Source organism: Castanea sativa, chromosome 5 (genome assembly GCF_040712315.1).
Source record: "Castanea sativa cultivar Marrone di Chiusa Pesio chromosome 5, ASM4071231v1".
NCBI classification, from domain to species: Eukaryota; Viridiplantae; Streptophyta; class Magnoliopsida; order Fagales; family Fagaceae; genus Castanea; species Castanea sativa.
The window spans coordinates 22,395,134-22,409,029 of record NC_134017.1 but is presented as its reverse complement, the minus strand read 5'-3'; the positions used below and the strand labels follow the sequence as shown (position 1 = coordinate 22,409,029).

The following is a 13,896-nucleotide window of genomic DNA, read 5'->3' as shown; positions in this document are numbered from 1 at the left end:
GACTGCCCTTAAATGTTTGGCGTTTTTTCTTTTTCCTGTTTGTGATAAGTTTTAACTTTTAACTCTAGAAAGAAAAAGAAAAAGAGAAGGAATATATATATATATATATATATATATATATATATATATATATATATCTCAAATCCAACCGTCCCACTCCCACCGCATAGTCATTGTAATAGAAAAGTACAAAATATCTAGTAAAAGACATAATTGGCAAGCCTTGCAAATGTTGGACGAGTTAAGTAACAAGTGGACTCTGTTGTTGTTGTACTTAACTAGGTATCCCAAAAAAAAAAATAGAAAGATAAATTACAACTTACTTATTTACGTAATTTAATTGAAATTTAAATTACTTCTATGTGGTTTGAAATTTGACATTTTACCAACTTGAAGTTAGTTTAGTTAGATTTTCTTAATATACCACTATTAAAAATATTGTTAAATATGTGATTTTGTTTCAATGTTATTTTCCTCCAAAAACATAAATATACAAGATCAAAAAAAATCCAACAGAACACTTACTTCATGGGCTTTCAAACCACAAGTAGGTAATTTAAATTTCAGTCAAATTTTAAGTGAGTAAAGTGTCAAATTTTAAACTACTGGTAAGTAATTTAAATTTCAGTTAAATCACAAGTGAGTAAGTAGTAATTTGTGCAAAAGAGAAATATGTAACAAGTGGACTATTTACTCTTTTGCCACAAAGAGATTTATCATATTGAAGGGTAACAACAAAATTTTATGATTATTGAGTTGCCATGTTATTATTGATTCTTATATAGATCTATCACTGACTCTACTTTGTTATCTATCATTAACTATTTGTTACCTTAAACATATGTGAAATTTGTTATGTCTCTAGACTAATTTGTCACCTTGAACATGTGTGAAATTCATTATCGTTGGACTTATTGATTGACTTTTTGATTGTAAGCACTGAAACCTCTTGTGACCTGCTCAACTCCCCTCCCCTTAGGGTTCATTTGCCATAAAGAAGTATGAGAAGTACCTTGGTTTGCCGTTGTTGGTAGGGAACAATAAACGAAATACTTCTCACCAATTAATTAAAAGGTTGAACAATAAACTATTAGGATAGAAAGAAAAATTGCTCTCCAATGCAAGGAAAGAAATTTTAATTAAGACAGTTGCCTAAACTGTGCCAACATATACTATGACTGTATTTAAACTTCCTATTTCCTAACAACCTTTGTGATGAAATGACTAACAGAGTGCGTAGGTTTTGGTGAGGTCAAGCTAATGACAAGAATAAGGTGGCATGGCTTAGTTGGGAGAAAAAGTGTATGCCCACGGAGGAAGGTAGTTTGGATTTTCGCTATTTAAAAGCCTTCAATCTAGCACTGTTAGCCAAACAAGGAAAGGCCTTCCAAACTGCTACAAACTCTATAGTTTATAGGGTGATCAAGGCTCGCTACTTCCCAAGAAGGGAGTTCTTGTCAGCCGAATTGGGAAGCCACCCTTCCTACGCATGGAGAAGTATTATGGTAGTGAAATCTCTTGTTCAACTAGGGTATAGGTAGCAGGTGGGTAAATGGCTTTCTCTTAATATCTTGAAGGATAAGTGGCTGCACAAACCAACTACATTTAGTGTCATCTTCAAACCCATGATTGTACCTCTAGATCTCTTCTTATTGATCCTTATACACGGGCTTGGAAATCAGCAATGATCAAAGAAGTATTTTTGGCAAATGATATTGAGTATCCCTTTAAGTGCAAGACTACCTGCTGCCTAGATGGTTTGGGCTTACTCGCCAAAAGGGAGCTTCACGGTTAAGAGTGCTTAAAAATTAGTTGTGATCTTGGGGAATAATAGTGCTTTTGGGGGTTCATCCAATGTGCAAGATTAGAAGGGCTTTTGGAAAACTTTATGGCAACTTAATATTCCTAACAAGGTCAAATCCTTTGCATGGAGAACAAGTAAGAATATATTACCAACAAAGGCCAATCTATACCATAGACGTGGGGTTAGTAATGATCCAATGTGTGTAGTATGTGGTTGTGAGCCTGAGAGTAGTGGGCATGCATTATGGGATTGTGAAAAAGCTCAAGCCGTATGGAAGCTTACTGGGGGATCTTGTTTGATACCAAAGGGAGGGTGTTCCTGAGTTCATCGATCTCTTGTGGCACCTGAAATTTGGACAAAGGTTGGGAGAAGAAATTATGGAACTTGAGATCATGGTGGCATGAGGTATTTGGCACAATTGGAATAAAGTTCGTCAAGGTAACATGAGATGAGATCACGGTGAAGTGAGGTATTTGGCACAATTGGAATAAAGTTTGTCAAGGTAACATGAGATAAGAGGAAAGGGCAATTCCACACAAGGCTAGATTTTTGCTAGATGAATTCCAAACTGCCAACTTTAGCATGGCTCCATCCGTGGCTCAAGACAGTGCTCACTGGAAGCTCCATGATCTCCCTGGTCTAAACTCAATGTGGATGGAACGATCTTCTCTAAATCTCAGTTGGCTAGTGTGGGGGCTGTTATAAGGAATGACATTGGAAGAATCACAATTGCTCTGAGTAAGCACTTACCTTTGCCTTTGGCACCACTGGAAGCCAAAGCTAAGGCTCTAGAAGAGAGAGTTTTCTTTGCATGGGACATGGGTATACAAGAGGTGATCTTATAGTGTGACTCCCAAATTGTGGTTGATGTTCTGAAAGGTGTGAGTGAGCCACCAACCATGATAAGTACTATTATTGAAGGGATATGTCATAAACTACAGGATTTTAGACATGTACAATTTCCCCATGTCAAAAGGCAAGACAACCGTCCAACACTCATCTTAGATCAGCATGCCAAAAATATTGTTAGTTATGCAATTTGATAAAGGAAAATCCCAATATGATTGAGTATGCTCTAGTGCAAGATGTATTGCTTTTATCTTTGCCTTAATAAAGTTGCGACATTTTTATAAATTAAAAAAAAAACATCTAGGGGTTATCTTCAAGAGATTTCTTGTTGTAATTATCTGTGATGCATCTGGGACGAGAAAGCTACCCAAACTTGAGGGAATAATTAGGTGCAAGAGCAAATGAAAATAAACTCTCTCAAATGAATCTTTAGGGGCTGTTTGATTTTAAAAAAACCATCACTCATTACTTAAAATACCCCAATTTCCTATACACCACACATTTGGTACCCATCACTTAGTTATGTTTTCAACCAAAAAAGCTAAAAAAACTAAGACCCACACACTGACCCAATGTCATAAGACTTTTCTCTTTCCTTTTTTTCTTTTTCCCTTGCCTCTCATCTTTCTTGGCCTTTCCCCTTCGTTTTTCTCTGCTTTTCTCTTCGTTTTTTCATGTTATTCTCCCAAACCCCTCCACGAACCCAGCAACAGAAATCACAGTTTGGACCTGCGGTGTCGATCTCCACCATCACCCACCGTCGCCGATGTCCACCGTCACCCAGCCCCGCCTACCTCGTGGGCATTGTCACCCAGCGCTGCAAGATCTCCTATGACGTGTCGTGGTGGCGCAAATCTGTGATCATGGTTGATCTGTCACTCATTTCCTTTTTCTTTCTTTCCATAGTGATTTGTATGAATTTTGGATTTTGGATTTCCTTAAGCCTTGTTTATGGATTTTGATCTTAAATTTCTAGTTCATGTTGATTAAATTGAAGTGGGTCTAACTTGATATGCTATACTTCTGATCCATTATAAAAAAACATTCCAAAGAAGAAACACTTATACAATAAATGTGTGAGTGAGGAGGTATGAGGTTGGATGGAGTTTTGGGTTTTGGAGTTGTGGTGTGAAACTGATCAAGTTGTGTTTACTAAAGGAGTTGTTGGTGTTTGTCAAAAGTAGCGCCTGGACGTGACCATTGCCTGACCATGGGCCCCTCAGATATGTGTATATTTATAAAAATGCCATTATAACTCTATTTTCATAACTTGAAAACACCTAAATGTGTTTTCAGTTTCTATAACTCATCACTCAAAAATCAAAGAATTGAGTGATGGAAACAAAAACTGGAAACACATCCAAACACACTACTCAATTATGGTACCCACCAGTTTTGAGTTATAAGTGATGGAAACTGAAAATCCAAACAACCCCGTAGGCACTAGGTGAAGATAAAAGTGAAATTTTATAGTTTTCTCTCAACAACCTCTCCTTCCACCTAGCAATTATATATGTAATGTTAAAATAAAATAAAATAAAATAAAAAATTGGAGGCAGCTACATAATAGATCCTTAATTTTGCACCAATTTCAAACTAAATTCTAAAATATTTATCACATAAATTGTTATCCTAAAAGTTTCAAATCATTACAATATAGCTTTATAAAGCTTTAACTATAAGTAATGAAAACTTTTGCATGCTACACAAGTCTCTTTAAGTTAATGTTATCAAAATCAGGATCTTACGTAAGATTATGGAAGATAGGCGAGATTGTAGATCGTAGGATCGAATCATGGATTGTAAGATCTTACATATTTTCAGATTGAAAGCAAAAAACACATTGACAATAATTTTATATATTGAATAATCACGCAAATTGTGATTTAATCCATAAAAAAACAAAGATTTGCATCATATGATGCAATTTGCATGTCATACATCACTATGTCTATACTAATGAAACAAATATATTCAAAATACACGTTGACAATGATTTTGTATGTTAAATAATCACGCAAATTGTGATTTTATCCATAAAAAAACAAAAATTTGTATCATATGATGCAATTTGCATGTTATATATTGCTATGTCTATACCAACGAAACAAATATATTTAAGTTTTGATTCGATGTATCTAAAAGTTCAATAAATGTTTAATCAGCAACCAAATACCAAAATATTTATCAAACCATAAGGAAATATTTTTCAAGTTCCAAGTTTAAAATTCAAAATAAGTTATCAAAACTATTTGGCTAAAATATGAAATCTAAAAGCAAGATGAATATTAAGGTGAAGTGAACATTAAATTTTTTCCATTCTAAGGTTCTCATAACCATCGTCCTAATCATCATCATCCAGTTCATCACCTATGTAAACATTGTATATTTGTATACTAGAGCTACAAAAGAGATCAAGATATAACTTCACACTCAACTATTCAAGTTATATACCACTCAGCAACAATCAATATACAAATTAGTATATAAAAATGAATCAATCAATATACAAATACAAGCATACTAATTACATATAAGAAAATCATTTTAGTGATATTAGAACACAAATTAGTATATTGAACAAACAAATTTAACAATACTATAGCTTAAAAGGTAGCAAAGCCAATAAAATTCTTCATTTAGAAATGATGAAGCATTCTTTCATTTTGATTACAAGTAAACTAGAAACTAGAAAATATTTGCTTAGGTTAACATATTTATATATATAAAAAAATAAAATATAAAAAGCCATACCATCACAACATAGAAAAATATAAACCCTTAAAGCTTCATCAAAACCAAAAATTTATCCCATAAAAAAGAAAAAACCAAAAACTAATGTTTTGGTAGGATCAGTAAAATTGGTAGAATCCCATATGATTCTACCGTTCTATACGATCCTACATATGGTCCTACTATTTTTACTAATCCTAGTGCGATCCTAAACATTTTGGTGAGGTGGGATCGTAAAATCATACGATCCTACGATCTAGATCGTGATTTTGACAATCATGCTTCAAGGTTTATTTGTCAGATTGTATTTCAATTTATTCAACCTATTTAGTTTATATACAATTTTTTAAAATTTTACTTATTCTAAGTACAATTGTATATTTGCCTAGCTTAATTTTTTTAAAACCTAAAAAATCAGTGAAAATAAACTCTATCTCAATCGAATATTTAGGCACAAAATGAAGATAAAAGTAATAGTTTTCTCTTTAACAACCTCCCCCTCCAGCAAAAAATAGTGTACTGAATTGTAGGCCTCCTCCTCCTACAATGCCAAATCCCCTCCTCCCTAAACAAAAATAATGTTACAATAGTACCATGGACATTCCCAATTTTACAACTTATTAAAGTGATTGATTGTAAGCGGCAAAAATAAAAAGGCAACCCAGGGGGTTGGCTGAGTTGGTAGAGCTCTCAGTCTCAAAGTGCTTGTACTGGGCTCGACTGGGTGTGCTCCCTAGTTCGAGTCTTGCTACCTGCACTTTGAAAAGAATTTCCTGGGCCAGTGCTTTACCCCTTCGTAGGGCTCTCCCGGCACGAACAGTGATTAGTCTCTGGTTGAAAGCCTTGAGGATACACTGTGGGCAACCAAAAAAAATAAAAAAAATAAAAAAAATAAAAAATAAAAAATAAAAAGGCAAAAAAGTAGTAGTTCCATATAAAAAGTAGTGGGTAAAAGTGTCCAATACTAACAATTAAACACTTCACTAAATTGTGAAATTTGATGTAAATTTGAGTAATTTATTCATAATGTTAAAATAACCCACTGAGGCCATTGCTGAGATGGGAGTCTACCAAGAATGTGTTTGTTGGATGAATTTATTTCTACGGATGGATTTTATTTTATTTTTGAAAACTTTTAAATAAAAAACCTTAAAAGATGTAAAACATATATGTAACCAAAATAAACCATAAAAATATGCCAAGCTAGCACTAGGCTTAGGTTTGGCCATAGTGTCAATATCTTACTACTTTCTTTCTTGCCATAACATTGTTGAAACCAATTTGTTTTAAACGTAGGTGAAGACCGAATCCCCAAGTCTCTTAATTAAGAACAAATTTTGTTCCCTATTGACTTAAATGAAACCCACAATATCTCATTGCCTTTCGATATAAAAGCATCACTTATAGACACTACAAGTCTACAATCACATGGATTATGGCACGTGGTGAGAGATGCTATCTCTGTATTTCGTCAGTGCATGTCTATCTCCTTGTTACATATACTTTCCCCAACCCATTATGAAAGTGGACATTGAAATGAAAGGTGAATATCCTAAACGTGTTGAATGATTATTAAAAGGGAGAGTTTCTAGGATGGTGGTCTTTATGGGCGTCACTTTCTCTCTGAGTATACATGTGCATATAGTTTTCTAAATGACTATGTGTAAACAAAAAGTGCGAGAAAGAGATTCCTTGACTTTGCTTGGAAACTTTACACAAGAAGAAAACAAAATGTCATTATCCAATGTTAGTACTGCCAAAGCAAAATTATCACCTTTTATCATCAACACAAAGATAAGCTCATCATTGACAAATCTTCGATGCCACGGTTTTGAAGGCAATGTCTATTTCCTCTTCTGTCATCTCTATTGTTTCATCACTATCGTATCCTGTTACATCCATGTTCTTGCCATTGGTTCTGAGATTCTTTTCATCAGTTTTTGGCTTTTTCTTCTTGGTTGAAGGATTATCATCCATATTTTTAAGTTCCTGCTCATATATTCGTTTACAAGCCTTCGCCTGTTTGCAAAGATCCTCCTTCGAGTTTGAGGCTAAATCATTTCCAGTGCCCTCAAGCTTTGCCAGCTCCTCAACCACACGAGGGACAAAGTTCCACTGCTCGGTTGCTTGCTGAATATCCTAAAAATCAGGCATAACAAAATATAAGTTTAAGAATGATGTTAACACATAGAGGAAGAGTATCCTTATCTTTTCACTAGCAAAAATGGTAAGGTATTGTCAAAGAAGAGGTACAAACTACAAAGGTTGAACTTCCAGTGTGTCCCCAGAATGGCAATCCACATAAATGCAGCTGAGAACATATTCATTATAAGAAGGCATTCTTCATTTTTGTATTTTCCGTTTTCTTTAGGGGATTTGTATTCTAGGAGGTATGTAAACCACTGCTAGCTACACATCTTTTGTTTTTGATGAATTGCTAGGTACACATCTGAGTTGAAATTCTTCAGCAATCAGAAGTGACTCAGGAATCTTGCATTTTTTTTTTCATGGTACTTGATTATGAACTATCCTGTTAGTATAGTTAAAAGTAACCTCTGAAAATATAGTTAAAAAAAAAGTAAATTAACCTCTGAAAATATTGAAAAGGATTGTGGGGAAACCATCCATAGATGTTGTAACAGCCTAAATGAAGCCAAGGATCAACGAAATATCAATGATGTAATAGCTGATTGAGTACAAAAAATGTAGTAATACAGGATTACTAGTGAAGTGTGTTGAGTTTTATGAGGGTCCACCTGCAAACCTGAGAAATTTATTTTTTCTGACTGCCAATTTACAAATGGAATATGGGGGTATTTCTGCAGAAATGTTTCAAGAGAAGGATGGAGGGGGCTTGGGATAGTGAGAGGAACTGGATTCTTAATGACAAAGGACATATTTATAGTGGCAATAGTAAGATACTGGCTTGGACTGCTATGGTGTCTGCCATCAGGAGTCAGAGAACCACTCGCACACGTATATAACAGAATGAAGATGCCTATGGCTTAAGTAATAAGAATGAACTAGAGGTCAGAAAAAAAGTTTCATCCCTGACATAAAAAGCTCACAAATATTGGTAATGAAGAAATATTCCTTGAATATTTGCGTATGTACATAAAGAGTATTTTTTACCATGAGAATTTAATTTCCACTTAGTTGATGTTTCTCTTTGAGCATAGGGGTTGTTCGCTTTATACATTGAACTGTCTTTCCTACATTGTTTTTTATTTTTATTTTTTTTATTTTATAGATAAAACCCTTAACATATATAAATCTGTTACTAAACATAAATGATTTAAAAAGAAAAAAGATCAACCATGTGAAGTAATTGCAGAATACCTCTCCTTGCATGCTCTGTCATGAGCACATATATTAATAATGACAATTTTCATCCATAGTAAAAGAGTCTATAAATTAAAAGATCAATCCTTTTCCTCGTCTTCTTGGAGAAAGTGAGATCACTGGTACTAATCAATCAATTCGGTTTAATTGCAGTTAGAAGCCCCTACTTGGTTGTGTGCCAAGTTCTTTATTTTTATTTTTTTGACAAGTAAACATGGAAATAAAGTGTGCCAAGTATTTTCTTCAGGAAGATATCAAAATCCAAATCAAACAAAACCACCTATGCTATTTAAAGGTCAAAATACATTTCTATAAGAACAGTTACCTGCTTTTGTTCAAGAGAATCTATGGCATCTTGTAGACAAGTTAAGATCCCTTCAGCAGCTATTTTCCTTATCTCGCTAGGCTCTGGCTGTTGTTAAGGAAAATTAAGACCAATTTAAAATTTATTGAAAACATATTGCAAGAAAGTAAACAATTAAGTGGGCAAGATATGGGACCACACACCTTTCAGCCCTCTAATGCAAATGATAATAGGAAGAAATGATTTCCAAATCCAAAAAGTACTGCTAATAGCTACAAAGTCAAATGTTTGGTTTAAACTCAGGAAATTTTTATTTGTTTTAAGAACTACACCATTTTAAGGTATTCTGACTATGTTACTATGGTAATAAAATATAAAGTTATATATAATAATTACAACATATTAAAAACATTGGGGAAAAGTGGAGGTTAAAGAAGTAAAAGACACTTAAACAAAAACTGGAAGCTAAGTCAAAAAGTCAAAAATAGGATTCAGATTGTTAAACCAAGAATGAAAATCAACAAGTTCGGCTTAATCATTTAACATCAGAGCATTCTAGATACAGCAATATTAAAATAAACATGTCAATGGGTAGGGTTTTTTTTTTTTCAAATTTATAATAATAACAATAACAGCAACAAAGGCCTTGTACCTTCTCATCTTGACTCTCTAGCCACGTGATGGTTTTACTCAAATCATCGACAGCCCACCTTTTCACTTTAGAAGGGGAAAAGCACTCTTTGGCAGTATTAGAAGCTAGACACTGCTTAATACACAGCAACATGGGTTAATATAAAAATATATGCAAAAGTGAACAGAATCAGTATAAACCCTGTATTAATGATAGGCATAGGCAACAACAATTTACTCAAGTGAGCAGTGAATAAGAACAAACCTCCGAGGAAGCAGGGGCAGTTGGCTTTGAGTGTGATCCTCTTTCAACTTGCTTCTCGGATTTTCCAGGTGGTGATACTATTTTATCTGCAAAATAAGCTTTATAATTCAGAACATAAACTAACTATGCAGACTAAAGAATGAAAAAACTAAAGACCAAAAGATCTGCTATAACCACATGCTATGTATGAATTAAACTGGCATCTCATTTCAGTGTTAAATTACAACAGCTGGTATACTTGTTATTCTTCAGGAAATAAAGCACCATATTTGCTTCAAGAACAATACAAATCTTTTATTTGAATGAAACACCACATAATTCTTTAAACGTGAATAAAAATCCAATCATTAAAAGCTTAGCCCCAATTCAAATGCAGATAATAAATAGATCACAGACCTAAGAAACCCCAAAGAAATTGAAGCTAATAAAATCCAGAAAAGCAATCTGCATTATCTTTTTGATACCTACATATCGCTCTCTAGCTGTAATTTGGAGTAACATTCAAATTTCTCAATTTAAAGGATCCATCTATGAGGCAAAAACCTTACTCTAGATTATCTTTGTAAGCATAGGCTTGCAGTGGTTAATTGGTGTTTCTTGTGCAAAGAGAGTGGCGAGAGTGTTGATCAACTGTTGCGGCATTGTGAGTATAGTAGAGAGTTATGGTCTTTGGTTTTGAGTTTATTTGGGGTGCATTAGGTTGTGCCTCAGTGGGTGGTGGATTTGGTGGTGTGTTGGACGGGATGGTTTGGCAAGTTTCAAAGCAGTAATAGTTGGAAGACAATTCCTTTGTGTCTCATGTGGGCCATTTGGCGTGAGCAGAGCAGCCATGCTTTTGAAAGTTTGGAACAATCAATGACGGAGCTTAAGATGCTTGTATTGCATTCTTTGTTTGAATGGATTTTCAGAACCCCAGGACACTTGAGCTCTAACTTCGTAGATTTTTTAGATTCTTGTACTTCATAATATGTAACTTTCTGTATCTCCAGCATGCTACTTGTGTACTGGGGGTCTTATTCTTTAATAAAGTTTTCTTATTTACCTATCAAAAAACAGATCCATCTATGGAAAATCCAACTAGGTGTATAACAATATCTGATATTCCTGCAGTTCTTACACAGTAATATGTATACATGGATCAATCAACTGTCAACTCCAAAATTTATGAAAGCGTGCTAAAAAGTGGAAAGTTCCTTTTTTTTAGGGAGCTGGGCAGTGGGGAAAAGGCAAGAGTAAGAGATTTGAGCATTATGTTGAAAAAATAATGGAAAATGGATAGAATGAAAAAGAAGACACACATCACCCATCAGATGAATTGTAAGCAAATAATATTACCTTGGCTTTGATTGGAAATATTGCTTCTCCGCCATGGTTTTCCAGCATGCATGAGGAAACTTTCAATGTCAACGAGCTTCTTCTGGGCATAACAGTCAGATATCCACTCCTATGCAAACAAGCTAGGTATCATCAGCTTATCAGTGCATAAATTGATTTAATAAATGCAGCAGCAACAAAGTTGAGCATGATAAAACTACAAAAAGATTGCTCCAATTCAATGAGACTAAGATGCCCATATGCAGTGTACCCCAGTCATTAAATGGTATATAGCTTATTAATCAAAGACCTCTGTACTCAAGGCAATATCCAACCTGAAAGGCAAATAACTAAGCCTCCTAGTCAATGGCAAAGATATCCATCACTTATATGTAATCATTCCCTCCCATTTGTATATTCTTATCTTTTATCTTTTCCTTGTTTGGCGGTTTTTTGTTTTTTGTTTTCCCTAGGAAGTTGTTCTGTGCTCCTCAACTATTTACTTCTTTAAGAACCCCAGAAGAAACTTTTTACTCATTGTAAATTGATGTACATTTCAGTGGGAATGGGAAAAACATACTCATGGAAAGAACAAGGGTTACCTTTAAAGCCAAATGAAAATAGACACAAACAAAACCATCCACAATAAAAACAAAAGTGATCTCAAGCTTTCAAAATCATAATCAAGGATTACAAAAAGGGACAACAGAGCATGCCACATGCATTAGATGTCATTATGTTGACAATCCAAGACAAGGCAACCATATAATGGTAGATGAGCTTAATAGGAGAAAATTTTCAGGGGTGATTTAAATGGACAGTACAAAGAAAGTAAAAAACTCATATGAAAAATGACATTTACTGCAAAAGATACAAAGGCATTATCAAAGAAACCTCATAAAAAAGATCAAGAGGAACTAGCTCTAATAATAATGCATCATCATGATTGGTGTGAAAAAAATATGGAATCCCAATTAACTCCATCATGGGCCAGATGAAAAATCATCAAAAAATAGCGTTTAGAAAGCAACTGAAAATCTCAACCCCAAGAGAGGAATGAACCAACCAAACAGTAACAAAAATTGGAAAATTGATTTCAAGAAAATCTGAAAATAGGCAAGGAAAACAAGGCATCCCAAAAGCATATTGCAATGCTTCGTCAAGTTGAAACAAGAAGTAAGGAGGCTTAGACCATCACAGAGTGCTTATAAATATAAAGCAATAGATAATTCATGAATTAACTAGAGCATGATGCGTCATAGAGTCTCCTACAGACCAATGCTTGCACTCAATTTTTGACAATATCGAATAATTATACGGAGTTCCATCTCACTTTCAACGATTCTCAAAAAATTTATAAAAAGAGAAAGAGAGTTACCTTGGAAACAATGGTCCCACAATCTGCCTCAACTTGTCGAAACTTTGGCGTGTTGGGAAATGCACAAACCAAGAGAGTGCAATCCGGGTTCCAGTCAGGCTGGTATTCTGCTCCCATTTCCAGTGCTTGTGATCGCAAATTGCTGCGCTCAGGATTAACAAATCCCGACAACACAAACACTACCCCTTCCTGCCCAAACAAAAGGGTCTCACATTGGCTCAATCCTGACACACCAAACAACACACTAAACCACAAAAATCGACAAATCCCATTTTATATCAATCAATTACCAAGAGTTTGGAGAAGTTCATGGCTGGCAAACTCGACACAGAATCATTTTTGGCGCTTTCCTTAGAAGGTGTACTGCCCTTACCTCCTTTACTACCGCGCCCTTTCACTTCCTTAGGCTTCTCACCTTCATTACATTCTTCAACCTCACTATCCCCATTTCCACTAGATTTACTATCATTCTCTCTTGAACTCATCCACGAAGGAAGATTTCTCTTCCCACCCTTATTACCACCACTTCCCAAACTTTTCTTTGTATCAGACATATCAAAGACCACTAAAATATCTCAAACTATTCCAATCAAAAACTACACTGAAGATGACAATAGAAACACGCAGGCACAGTCCCAGACCCCCAATTACACACAATATACCAGAAACCTGAGCAAGTGAGAGTTGCTACAACCTGCACAAATAACTAACAAACTGTTACAATCCTAGTTAAAACTAACTGCTAACAATTCATTTTTGTAAAAGCCCAACAAGAACCATATCAAAAGGTAATTTACATCAAAATTTATCAACCAAAAAAAAAAAAAAACACGAAATGTCAATTTTATTTTATACAATACATACCCATGATTCTATCTATGTTCAGAAACAAATAAAGCTATAGGCAATGTTATCAGATTGTACCCCAGAAAAGAAAAAAAAAATCAAGGACCTAAGGGACCAAATTGGGTTCCAAAAGAACATGTCATGCAAATACTTATGAGTGTAACAAAAAAATGGTAAAAGTTGAGAGTAATGAAAAAAAAAAAAACTAACTCTTCTGGGCTGTTTGCCTGGGAATAACTGTGGGTTCTTACTCTTGAGTCCGTACAGAATATGGTCTTGCACGTTTGCTCTCAGGCTCAGCTTTCGTTTTTTTGACTCTTTTCACTTCCTTTTCTAGTGCCACCTCTTAGGTGTTTTCTTTTTTGCTAAAAGCCAATCACTTTGGTGTAATTAGTGATTGACACCCATTTGTAATTTTTTTTTACAATAAG

General features: G+C 34.6%; 1 protein-coding gene across 1 annotated transcript; it reads right to left on the bottom strand.

Annotated features, from left to right (window-relative positions):
• Positions 1–7,065: 7,065 nt before the first annotated feature.
• LOC142633811 (DNA-repair protein XRCC1) lies at positions 7,066–13,837 on the bottom strand. Its single transcript, XM_075808060.1, has 8 exons — positions 13,717–13,837; positions 12,910–13,313; positions 12,620–12,808; positions 11,263–11,371; positions 9,928–10,013; positions 9,685–9,795; positions 9,054–9,140; positions 7,066–7,525 (listed from the first exon to the last, which is right to left on the bottom strand). The coding sequence occupies exons 2-8, from the start codon at positions 13,171–13,173 to the stop codon at positions 7,190–7,192; spliced, it is 1,182 nt and encodes a 393-aa protein (XP_075664175.1). The 5' UTR covers positions 13,174–13,313; positions 13,717–13,837; the 3' UTR covers positions 7,066–7,189.
• Between the last annotated feature and the right edge of the window lie 59 nt (positions 13,838–13,896).

What these genes read in the sequence shown, in the direction of transcription:
- LOC142633811 (XM_075808060.1), bottom strand. Translation starts at nt 13,173, where the DNA reads ATGTCTGATACAAAGAAAAGTTTGGGAAGTGGTGGTAATAAGGGTGGG. An exon ending in GTGGGACCATTGTTTCCAAG is followed by an intron (nt 11,372 to 12,619) that starts GTAACTCTCTTT and finishes TTGTTTGCATAG; the next exon opens with GAGTGGATATCTGACTGTTA. An exon ending in ATTCTCTTGAACAAAAGCAG is followed by an intron (nt 7,526 to 9,053) that starts GTAACTGTTCTT and finishes CCTGATTTTTAG; the next exon opens with GATATTCAGCAAGCAACCGA.